Genomic DNA, 12,295 nt, shown 5'->3' on the forward strand with positions numbered 1-12,295 from the left:
CTAAGTTGTTTCTGGGACTACGGGGAGTCCAATTCTCAGATGTAGCAGAGATTCAAGGTAGGCACCCCATAATGGGGAGCCCAGACTGAGTGACTGCTGCTGAGGAGTTTGTGACCTGTCTGATATTACTTAGAAATTCTGAGAGAGGAAAGGGTGGAATCCATTTTTCAAGAGTACAAGTGAAACGTGCGGATCATGGGTTGTTTCTCAACATTTCACAAGCCAGCCAGTGTCCCATCCATATCTTCTGCAGCAGATGAAGCAGCAGTTTGACTGAAATACTCAGTCCAGATCCTTGTCTGGAGACAGATTTGTTTCGCACATGAATTAAAGCCGGGGCCTTAAAGATTTCAAGCCTGTGATTTTTGTTGCTTGTGATTTTCTGTGCACAACAAATAAGGAAATTAAAATTGCTGGAGGAAGGTAGCTAATTGCTGCATGGCACACAGTGTGTTGCATGAGAGACAGATAGAGCCATGAGAGACAGAGATATTACCCACCTTTAAGAAACAGGAATGGTTTATTTGTGACCTTCTATAGTGGTTTTCAGCAAATTTCCGTTATGCATTAAGAAGTAAAATACCCTGGGAGAAAGGAATTCACACAGATGCATCTTAAATCTGTATTACAATAATTTTCTCTCTAGGAGCTCACAAATTTGAGGGGATGTGTTATTTTGTGTTAAGATTTTTCTCACAAATACGATGATTCAAGATGCACTCTAGGTGTAAATAAGTAGCATTGTCATGCTCGTTATAAAAATACATGGTTTTTGCTGTAGGTGAGTCCTCAGGATCTACTTTTCATATGTCATCATTAGCTGAAAAAGAAGACATCAAGGGTGCTGTTGAAACCTATGGGGTGCAGGTAGGTAAAACCAAATCTTTTGAATTAGAGTCTGAATTGGTAAATTGTATTATACACTAAGGTAAAGAAGACTTGCCAGTCAGTGAATAATGCTGAAGGTAGAGTCCCGTAGATGAAGGTTGTATTATAGTCTGAAGTTGGATGCAGTCTTCTTATGGTGGGGGAAAATCATCATTATGTTGGATACTTGCTGTTATGCTGATTTGTTTCCAGCTGGTTTGCTTAAATTTTGACCACTGTTTTTCCTTTTGTACAGCGCTGAGAAACAGTGCGGTCAAATGCATTTTTTCCCTTATGCAAAATGCACATTCAAATGAAGAGGGAGATTTGTCTATAATATGTTGAACTGTTTGATTAAACATGCCTGCTCTTCCTCTTTGTAAGAGAACGATCAAACAAAAAGCTTGACATTTGGTCACCTTTCTGATGTTTCTCTGCCTCTGCAAAGTAAGCACTTGTTTGGCCACGTTAATAAGTGTTTGAAAGGGGGTTGTTTTTTTTCAGAGGGCATTCTAGAGGAGAATAAGGCGGGCATCTTGTTTGTGTTGGGCACAGAGGACAGTGCTGGATAGAGGGGTCTGGAGTCTTCTGTAATACCTCAAGGGACAGTGGAGCAAACTATTTCCACCCCACGCTCGGGCACCGTGAAAGAGGGGCATGCTTAATTTTAACAGGCAGAGCATGGAACTTAAGCCTATTGGAAGGTGGTAGTAGTTGGGCAATGAACTTGGGAATGGAGAGGCTGAGACAGATGGTGGTTGGCTGAGGTGCTCCTTCCATGTCCTGAACAGAGGAATTTTTGCAGAGGGAGAAAAGGGACTGGCTAATGAGAAAAGAGAGCAAGGGGCTGGATGGTTGTAACCCATCGGGACACCAAGGCTGCAGGCCCTGTTTAGAAGGCACCACGAGCTAAGGTTGCACGTGGGGAGGGAGCATGTTGGGAGGTGTGTGACACACGACAGGAGCACTCAGAACTGTTGATGAACGGAGCATGGGATCACGGACGTGAGGACACTGTGTGGGGTTGAGGCTTGGTACGATTTTCCTACAAGCTTTGGTTCCTGATTTTTGAGATGGGGTAAGAAATGGACAGATTTCCCTAATAAATGCTTTTCTTTGGAGCTTGGAATGGAATTTAATATTTCTGAATCTTGGGTGAAGAAATAGTCCTAACTTAGCCAATTCTCTGTGTGGTGGACAGTAAAAAGCTTCTTGTGTTCATTCGCGTTGTATTAGTTTAGCTGGTAGGGGACCGTGAAATGCCAAACAGTAGAGAATAATAGAGGAAGGAGGGTGAGAAAATGTAGGCAGCCATAATGAAAAATGGTATTAAAGCAATAAAACGTGGGAAAAAAAAAAAATTGCTTTGTGGCAAATGTCACCAGTTACAGAAAGCAGGCAGGCTGAAAGGTAAAAGCAACCCTAATGTCCAGACAAATCTAAGCCAAGAAAAACTGTTGTCTCTAAAGTTCTTTTATTTTTAAGAAAAGGATGATTCAGTGAATTTTTACTTTGATTTTTAGTATAAAACTTGCTTTCAAAATGTCTTATTTCTATTATTTGTATCATATGATAGGTTGAGTTTGCAACACCAATTACCTAGATTAACTGTAACTTCCTTTTTCTTGGTAATCTTTCTGTCTGTACCTGTTTACTTAAGGATAAATGTATTTTAGAAACTACCAACTTGATAGAACAAGCAGCACATGAAAATCAGACTGACAAAGCAGAAATTTCACATCAGGAAGCCCTAGCAGAAAACGAGGAATCGCACAGTGCTGCCAAGCAGTTAAGTCCAAAACCTTGGGAAGAAAGATATGAAAGAATGTGGGTTGAAAATGAGAAAAGGGAGTTGAAAACAAATTTTAAAAACATTACAGCAGAGCTGAAGCAGCTGTTTGGTGAAATTAATGAAACTGGGAAAACTACTTCACTTGTGGAAGAAATGTCAGAAGATGGCCTCAGTGAAGAATTGAAGAGTTCTCATGTTGCTTCATCTTGTGCGACAGAATCAAGTAATAAGTTAGAAAGTAAAGGTCAATTTGGAGATACTAAACTTATGCTAGGTGGAAAAGTACCCAAAATGGAAATTGTAATTCCAAATCTTGGTGTCCTTCCTGATCAAAATAACTTAAATGCAAACATGGAAGATACCTGGAGTACTGATGAAGAAGACAGCACAAATGATACCGATAATACAAAGGTGCCTCTAGCAAAAGGAGAGGAAAAGAAAATGCCTGCTGTGGAAATGGGAGAGAATGAAAATGCAAGTAGTAGAAATGTAGGAGGAAGTCCTGAATACTCCCTGAGACATAGCTTAAAAACAAGTAGTTTGAATGATGTTTCTAATATTCTTCCTAAAATAAGACCTGTTTCTACCAGTGATGAAAACACACTTTTTGTAACAGAAAGGAAACTTGGAAAAGACTCTGGATTTAACGGTGATGTTTCCAGGGACTGCCTTATTGACAATGATAAAATAGGAGAAACAGAAATCAAAAGTCTTTTTGCAAATTCTCAGCAATCGTGTGGAATGCTGAAAAGGAATCTTGATGAAGAGCTAAAACAAGATATGGAAAGATTTAAGAGTAAGGTAGGAATGCTGCAAATAGTATTCCTGGCTTTGGAGAAAGAGAAGGTACAGCTGCAAAAAGAGGTAGAAGTTCACCTGCTACTCCTTATTCTTTAGTCTTTCTCCATATCAATGGTCCTGTTCATTTTAGCTATTCATCATTAAGGGAAGATGTTTTGTGCAAATTGGTTTTTATTTTAATGGAAATACACTAGTTATGAGTAAAGAGCAGTGGAGAGTTGTCCTTTTCCCCATTTTTGGAAAACAGAATACATTATTGTTCCAGTCTAACAATAGGTGGCACTCAGTTCCAGTGTAAGTAGTTATCACTTCATTGCCATAAAAAGAAATGCACACAATTACATCAGTTCTGATTCTGAATCAAAGAATGAAAATAGCTTCTGAACAGGGTCTTGACTGATCTATTCATTTGCTGTGATTTCCGCATGGTGTGTCTTCATTGCCCTTTGCTAAAATTCCTGTTTGCTGTGAAACAATTTCTGCTTGTGTGTTTGGATTCTCTTTTTTTTTTTTTTTTTTTTAAATATATATATATATATATTCCCCCCCCCGCCTTAAGGAAGCATTAGACCAGCACACTTCACTTGATTTTTTTTTTTTTTTCTGTGTTTTCACAACTAACATTGTGCCGTCCTTCTAACTCTTTGTCCATCAGTAATGCTTTCACTTTTTTGTTGTTCATGTTTTAAGATACATTATTGTTTTCTTTCTAAGGGCTATGTTTTTGTTATCTCTGTACTCATGAGTGAATTCAAAGTACTTCAAATGACTTAATACACTTTGTAATGTAATTTTGTGAAAATGCTTCTCTATATGAATTATTTTTTTTTTTATTTTATATTATTTCAGAGGTAAACCCTGAATTATTCCATTTGGGATATGGTGTTTCTCTCTTCTAGAAATACTGAGAAATATATGAAGCTTAACTTTCTTTTTGTAGGTTGAGAAGGAAAAAAGCAAACAAAGATGTCTCAAAACGCAGGCGGTGGCAAAACAGGAAGATCTTGATAAGTTAAATACACCACCAGGCAACATAACTGATCAGCAAATGAAACAAAAGCTTACTCTAAAGAAGGATGACTGTTTGAAAATGGAGAATGAAAACACTGTAGAAGAAAAAGACAAAAAGAATTTTTCATCTGAGGAGAGATCAAAATTGATTAAAATGCCACTGAAAGGGTAATAACTAAGGAAACTAAGGAAATAATCTCTAGTTCTTATTTGTAGTACTACTTAAGTATCTTTTAGGTTTTCTAATATTATAGTAGTTGAAGTAGTTTCCTCAGTACTGAAAGCCATACTGAGTAGCGCACTGCTTCTCAACCATTTAAGAAACAAAAAATTTTTAGAAAAAACTAAGCTCGTAATGGAGGTTCAAATTTATTGCCTGCTTTAAAATAAAGAAAAAAAAAAAGAGAAACCAAATTCCTGTAGCTTTCCTTGTCAATACCAAGGCAAAAGTCATCTCCAAAACCAGAGTTAGAGACTGCAAAAGCCAGTTATTTTTGTAGGAAATGGCCATCCGGGAAAGAAAAGTAGAAACTTGCAGTTTACTTTGCTTTCTCCATTCTCTAGGTGATTTTAGTGATCTCCATGCAGTTGGTGTTTTCCGTTTCATTAAATTCAGATGCTCTTTGTTAGGAAAAGAGAAAAGATGATAGTACCAAGCCAATCTCAAAAGTTTGAAGAAGGCACAGATATTTTTATTGTAACCCGAAGCAGGAGTTTTTTTCCTGTCTGTCCTTCAAAGGAATCTCTGCTCTATATACTTCCTCTCATGGGGATATTAGATATGATCCAGCTTACCTGAATCTAGCTCAGATTCTGCCTTTCCCCTTTGTTCCTAGGGGAAGTTTTTTTAAATACTTCAGTAATTTCCACGATCATTGTAGTCAAGTCTGTGTTTTATCATAGACATTTTTCATGTCAGTTATTTCTGGGCATCCTCTTAAGTATGTCAGTTTCACAGAAATATTTTCTGTAAAGCTACTCAATTGGTGATTTATTTTTTTTTCCTTTCTGTTTAATGTAGTAAATTTGCCCTGCATGCCAAAGTTGCAAAGAAAAATAAAAGACAGGCTTCCAAGCAGAAGGCTAATCAGCAGATGAGGTCTGCCAGTGGGGATCATTTTCAAGAACTGGATGATAGCACTTTCAGTGAAACGTCTCAAGATGAAGGAAGGTACTGAATATAAACAATGTTATAACTAAAACTTGCTAATGGTAAAAATTGACCTGAAAGCTAAAGGTAAGTTTGTACACCTGATGTGAACAATGATTCTTGTTCTTTTATGTGACAACACTACCTGATGGCCTTTGTATTCAAAACCACTTCCTTTTTGCTTAGAGTGCTTTGAACATACTAGTAAAGTTAATGTGAAAGTCAGATGTGCAAAAATTCTGAAGAATTACCTGAGTGTGTGCACATGCATAAATATATATGTTTTATATTTTTAAAAAGGCAGAGGAGAGACATAAAAAGAGCAAAATTACTCTTTCACTGCAAGCATCTCCGTTTTTTTCTGCCTTTTTTTTTTTTTTTTCAGCTGTGTCTTTTCCCAACTTCTTACCCACCCTGAACTTACTTGCACGGGAGGCAAAATGAGAAGCCGAAGGTGTTGACAATGTACAAGCACTGTTCAGCAACAGCTATAGCATTGGTGTGTTATCAATACTGGTTTGGTCAGAAATGTAACACACAGCAGAGTGTGGGCTGCTATGAAGAAAATTAATTCCATCCCAGCCAGACCCAGTACACTGGAGAATCCAAAATTACACTTCTTTGACTTGTAAGAGAAGGATTCTCAACATTGAAGAGAGCTAAACCTCTAGTATTAAACCAGGAATGCACATAACTGTGTATCTTCGTATCTGTAGCTGTAGGATTCCTATCACTGTGAGTGAACTGCAGAGAACCGTTATTTCAACTATTTGCTTAACAGCTTGTGGAAAAAATAGCCTTCCAATAGACATGATAGTACACAAATTTTTTTCAGTTTTCAACTACACCTAACAAAATTCTTATATTAAATTTTAGTTTAATTCACTTCTGAAATTAAGTTTTCAGAGCAACTTTAGATATTGTTTATAATGCAATATAAGCATTCTAGTACTGAAGTATATTTCTGTTTTCCAGACCTGCAGCAAAAACAGGGAGTGAAAAGAACAAGGTACGGTAAAATTAGTTTCTTGGTAAAGAATTTGTATCGGCTTTTAATCACTTAGATCGAAAGAGCATTTATGTAGTGATCAAGGAGATGCACAAATTGCTGCTAGTGTGCAACTTCAGCATATTTAAGCCAAATCTATGGACTGTGAATGAGAGAATGAATCATTCATGCGTTTGTAATGACGTGTAGTACTATATAATTGTATACAGAAAATACTGTATTGTTTGTAGGTCAGCATACAAATGGATGTAACCGATGACCTTGATTTAACTCACTCATCTGACACAACTTCAGAGGATGTTGAATTACCAACTTCAACCTATAAGGAGGCGATGTTGCTGTTAGAACAGCTTAGTGTGGATCATACGGGTATGTTTTCAGGTCACTTTGTCTTCAGCTGTTACAAGTTCCTCTTTTAAAACATGATTTCTTTGTATGCATTCCTAGGTATTTTAGTTTTACATTTCAATCTAGTATTTCTTTATGATTAGAGATCCCCCTCAAAAGGTGTGAAATTATCTCACCTAACCTCAGATGTCTGCCTGTATTGTCAGCAAACATGTCTTACTTTACCATTGGTTCTCTGTCTACTCAGAGCTGGAGAGCAGGTTCTTGCAAAGTACAGTTCAGCTCCCTCTAATGCAGTCATCAAAAGTTACCAAGAGCTTCTTTTTCCTCTTTGTATCCCCTCAATAGCTCATGACAGATAGTGCAGCAAAGTAACAGCTTTGCGTAGATATGTATGCATATAAAATCAGCTGTGGTAAGGTGCTTGCATATATACACATGGCACTATTATAAATATAAGCATCACTTACTACGCCTACTAACCTATGCTAAAATTTTGTTAGGCAAGGGTTAAAAACTTGGCTAAAGGCCAAACTCCCACCCAGCTGCTCTCTCACTGCTGCTCCTCAACAGGATGAAATAGGGTGAAAAAGCTCAAGGATCAGTCCAAAGGCAGGGCTATCACTTACCAGTTACTGTCACAGGCAAAACAGACTTCACATGGGGAAACTTAACTTAATTTGTTGCCAATTAAAATAGATTTGGATAGTTAGAAACAAAGACAACAAAAATAAAAGAACACCTCCCCAGCACCCCCTTCTCAAGGTCAACTTCACTCTACTCCTGGCTCCCCTACCCCTCCCCAAGCAGCGCAGGAAGGCAGGGGTTTGCAGTCAGGATATCGCAGTTTCCCTCTGCTGCTCCTTCTTTCTCACACTGTTCTTCTGCTCCAGCGTGAGTCCTTCTGTGGCCTGCAGTCCCTTCAGGGAAAATCTGCTCCAGCCTGGGCTCTCCATGGGCTGCAGGTCCTTCAGGAAATATCCACTTGCTCTGGCATTGGATCTTCCACGGTGCTGCATTGTGGATATCTGCTCCATCATGGTGTCTCCATGGGCTGCAGGGGAATCTCTGCTCTGGCACCAGGAGCACCTCCTCCCCCTACTTCTTCACTGCCTGGGTGCTCACAGGGCTGTTTTTAACATTCTTTTCCCCTTCCTCCTCTGCCTGTGTGGTGTTTTTGCCCTTTCCTAAATATGTTTTCCTGGGGGTGCCACCAGCGTGGCCGAAAGGCTCAGCTGTGCCCTGCGGTGGGTCCGTTGGAACTGGCTGTGTCTGGCACAGGGCAATCCCCGGCCTCTTCTCACAGAGACCTCCCCACTACCTGCAGTCTTCCCGCAACCAAAACCTTGCTGCCTACACCCAATACAGCAAAGCATTAAATAATTTGTACGCTGGAAAGTATTTGAGCATATGCGCAGCTTTGTGCCTTTTCTATCTCAAAACAGGTTCTGCTGTTTTGTTGAAGATTCAAAACATACTTCTTGAATATGAACAGATAATAGAACGTGAAAGAAATCGGTATACAGCTGTCTGGAGAGAAGTAAGGAAATTGGAAAGTGAAAAGGAGGAGTCACAATTAATAGCAGAAGAGACTCAAGATTTGAAATCCATATTGGCTCACCAAGAAGTGGAATGGAAAAGTGATATCCAAAGCCTTAAGTATGTAACTTTGCATTCTGATAATGTGTTATTTTGTCACTGTTCGTGTTCAGAAGATGCTGATGGTACAAGCAGTAGGATGAGAAGTTTCTCATGTTTAGGGTTTGAGATTTTTGAATCCCGTGGATGAGTTATGCTATAAGGGACATAACGTCAGGGGGGAGAAAGGGTTGGATATTAGCTCCATATAAAATCTTCTGGATGTTGTTTTAACTTTTTTTTTTATAGCAATACAAGAGAACAAGAGAGTATGTATGGGAAAATGAGATTTATAAGAGAGATTTATATGAGAATTTTTTTTTTTTTAATTTTGTCTTTGCAGCTTCTGGTGGTGTATAATATTAGGAATTCTGGTAACTCCTCAGAGCGTAACTCAGAACAGAGCTTAGAACATTTGCTTGCTTGCTTGGTTTTTTTTTTATTTGAAAGGTCAAATTGGGGATTGCCCCCTTCCCCATACTCCTGAGCTAGACCTGGATCGTGTGAGGTTTTTCATTGCTGTTGTCATCACTTCAGACAAGAGCAGCCAGCAGGCACTGTATGAAATTCAGCAAGAACACACGCAAAGCCCTGCACTTGGAAAGGAAGATCCCCTTGTGAAGATGTACGATGAGATGGCCTGGCTGGGGAGCTTGCTGAGAAGGCCCTGGCGGTCTTGGCAGAGAAAAAGCTCAACATGAGCCAGTATGAGCTGGCAGCTGAGGCAGCCAACGGCATTCTGAGCTGTATTAAGAGCAGCAGAGCCAGGAGATTGGGGGGAATGATTGTCTGCCCCTACTCATCATTTGCTGAACTGTATCTAGAGCACTGGGTCCAATTTTTGACCTCCCAATACAAGAGAGATCTTAATCCGTACGTGCAAGTTCAGCAGAGAGCTACCAAGCTGGTCAGGGAGCAGGAGCACCAGCCCTGTGAGGGAGAGGCTGAGGGAACTGAGCTTCAAGGAGTTGTGCCTTCCAGTATGTGGAAGAGGGTTGTGAGGAAGACAAAGCCAGTCCCAGCTTGCCCTGGATTTGACTCCCAACTGTTTTTTCAAAATTCCCAAATATCTATCAATTACAAAGAATTAACATTTTCATTGTAAATAAGTTCTTAAGGCAATGCTAAATTTACACTTTTAAAAGCTATACTTTTTGTGAAATTACACTAAGAATTATATGTAAACCTTTTTCCTTGCAATATAAACCATTCAAATACAAATGTTACTGTCAGTCTTTGGAATAATTTATTAGTAATTGCTGGTACTTGTTTTGCAGAATTTCTAAAGCAGATTTTCAATTGGCAGCTCTTTCCTTATGTTAATACTTGATTATTTTTTTTTTTTCTTGATGAACGTTGCAAGAATATCAGAAAAATATTCAAAATAATTATCAAACCTAAAACTGCTTTCTTGTTTGGGTACCGTGGACACACCATGGACCACTTTTTACCATGTTGGTGTTTATTGCTGATTGTTTTAGTTAGTAAAGAAGTTTACATTCCCTAAGACTTTCATTATAAATTGACTTCAAAATGAAATTGCTGTTGTTTCTCCCAGATGTAGATCCATTGAGGTTTAAAACTATTTTTGATTGTATTAAGCTTAAACCGTATGCATTTCTAAATCTGTTTTTGGACACTGACGTAATTCTTGAGTAAATAGAAACTGCTTACTCTTCCTATGGTCAGTAGTTGTTTTGGATCTACAGAAAGCTTTCTAAAAAATTGTAGGGTCTGTGACAGATAAGTGGTGCCCTGCTTCGTCAGTATTACTTGCAATCATTGAATCCAGAATCACAGAATTTTCAGAGTTGGAAGGGACCTCTAGAGATCATCTAGTCCAACTCCCCTGCCAAAGCAGGACTGCCTAGAGCACATTACTCAGGACTGCATCCAGGCGGGTTTTGAAAATCTCCAGAGAAGGGGACTCCACAACCTCCCTGGGCAGCCTGTGCCAGTGCTCTGTCACCCGAACTGTAAAGAAGTTTTTCCGTGTGTTGGAACGGAACTTCCTATGTTCCAACTTGTGCCCATTGCCCCTCGGCCTGTCACTGGGAACCACTGAAATGAGTCTGGCTCCATCCTCCTTCAACCCACCCTTTAGATACTTGTATGCCTCAGCCTTCTCTTCTCCAGGCTAAAGAGTCCCAGCTCTCTCAGCCTTTCCTCATAAGGGAGATGCTCCAATCCCTCAATCATCTTGGTTGCCCTTAGCTGGACTCGCTTCAGCAGTTCCCTGTCCCTCTTGAACTGGGGAGCCCAAAACTGGACACAGTATTCCAGTTGTGGCTTTACCAGTGCAGAGTAGAGGGGGGAGAATGACCTCCCTCGACCTACTGGTCACACTCTTCCCTCTGCAGCCCAGGATTCCATTGGCTTTTTTGGCGACAAGGGCACATTGCTGGCTCATGGACAATTTACTATCTACCAGGACCCCCAGATCCTTCTCCTCAGAGCTACTTCCCAGCAGGTCCACCCCTAACCTATACTGGTGCCTGGCATTCTTCCTCCCCAGATACAGGACCCTGCACTTGCTTATGTTGAACCTCATTAGGTTCCTCTCTGCCCAGCTCTCCAGCCTGTCCAGGTCACGCTGAATGGCAGCGCGGCCCTCTGGAGTGTCAGCCACCCCTCCCAGTTTGGTATCATCAGTGAACTTGCTGAGGATACGCTCTGTCCCCTCATCCAGGTCATTAATGAATATATTGAACAAAATGGGACTGAGTATTGGCCCCTGGGGGACACCACTGGTTACAGGCCTCCAGCTAGACTCCCTGCCACTGATCACAGCCCTCTGAGTCCTGTCACACAGCCAGCTCTCGATCCACCTCACTGTCACCTCATCTAGCCCACACTTCCTCGGCTTCCTAATGAGGATGTTATGGGAGACAGTGTCAAAAGCCTTGCTAAAGTCAAGGTAGATGACAACTACATCTAATATGTAGGCAATGCTCAGCATATTACGAAAATATATTAATCACAGTAAAAACTTACGATGCTTTGATCTGATAAGACAACGAATTCTTTTTGAATGAAATCTCTGTAATATGAAGATGATTTACAAAAAAAAAATGCAAATTACATTTACCTATATAAACTTACTTACAAATAAATGACAAATCACTCGTTTATTTCTGTATCTTGTACAACTGATACCGTAGATAATGGAAGGAAGTTAGAATTTTTTAAAAAGTTAAAAATTACAGCAAAAATACAAAATCTGAAAAGATGTCACATTTTTATGGTTTGAGTTGTCTGCAAGTTCATAATGTGGAATACCTACTTTTTGTATCAGTCCTTTAGTTTCTCAAATATTCTGTTAAATCTCAGATTTACTTTGAAACAAGAAGAGGAAAAGAGACTCAGAGTAGAAACGCTATATGAGAAAACAAGAGAAAAACTCAGCAAGAAAGAAGATCAATATTGTAAAGAGATGGAGGAGAAACAGCAACTTGAGTTACACTCAAGGAATTTAGAAATGGAGCTAATAACACTGAGAAAGCTCTTGAAACAGGTATATTAAGTAATGAGTTAAACACTTGTCATCTTATTTCTGCTTCCTTTTAATTGGTATTGTGTTCCAACATGCCTAAAGAAGGAGGTGCTTTGTTCATGGAAGAGGCATTGGATAAGTATTGCGAAATTTTGAGGACGGTTGAGAACAGTTGGTTCACAAGTG

General features: G+C 39.6%; 1 protein-coding gene across 1 annotated transcript in view; it reads left to right on the plus strand.

The window, feature by feature from the left end:
- Positions 1-12,295, plus strand: part of ANKRD26 (ankyrin repeat domain 26) — a 71,768-nt gene that overhangs the window by 35,865 nt on the left and 23,608 nt on the right. The window contains exons 25-32 of the mRNA XM_009883697.1: positions 782-867; positions 2,528-3,523; positions 4,401-4,639; positions 5,493-5,642; positions 6,597-6,630; positions 6,861-6,999; positions 8,424-8,637; positions 11,947-12,130. Coding sequence (XP_009881999.1) covers positions 782-867; positions 2,528-3,523; positions 4,401-4,639; positions 5,493-5,642; positions 6,597-6,630; positions 6,861-6,999; positions 8,424-8,637; positions 11,947-12,130 — 2,042 coding nt within the window. The remainder of the gene's footprint in view (positions 1-781; positions 868-2,527; positions 3,524-4,400; positions 4,640-5,492; positions 5,643-6,596; positions 6,631-6,860; positions 7,000-8,423; positions 8,638-11,946; positions 12,131-12,295) is intronic.

This window comes from Charadrius vociferus, unplaced genomic scaffold, assembly GCF_000708025.1.
Source record: "Charadrius vociferus isolate BGI_N301 unplaced genomic scaffold, ASM70802v2 scaffold43, whole genome shotgun sequence".
NCBI classification, from domain to species: Eukaryota; Metazoa; Chordata; class Aves; order Charadriiformes; family Charadriidae; genus Charadrius; species Charadrius vociferus.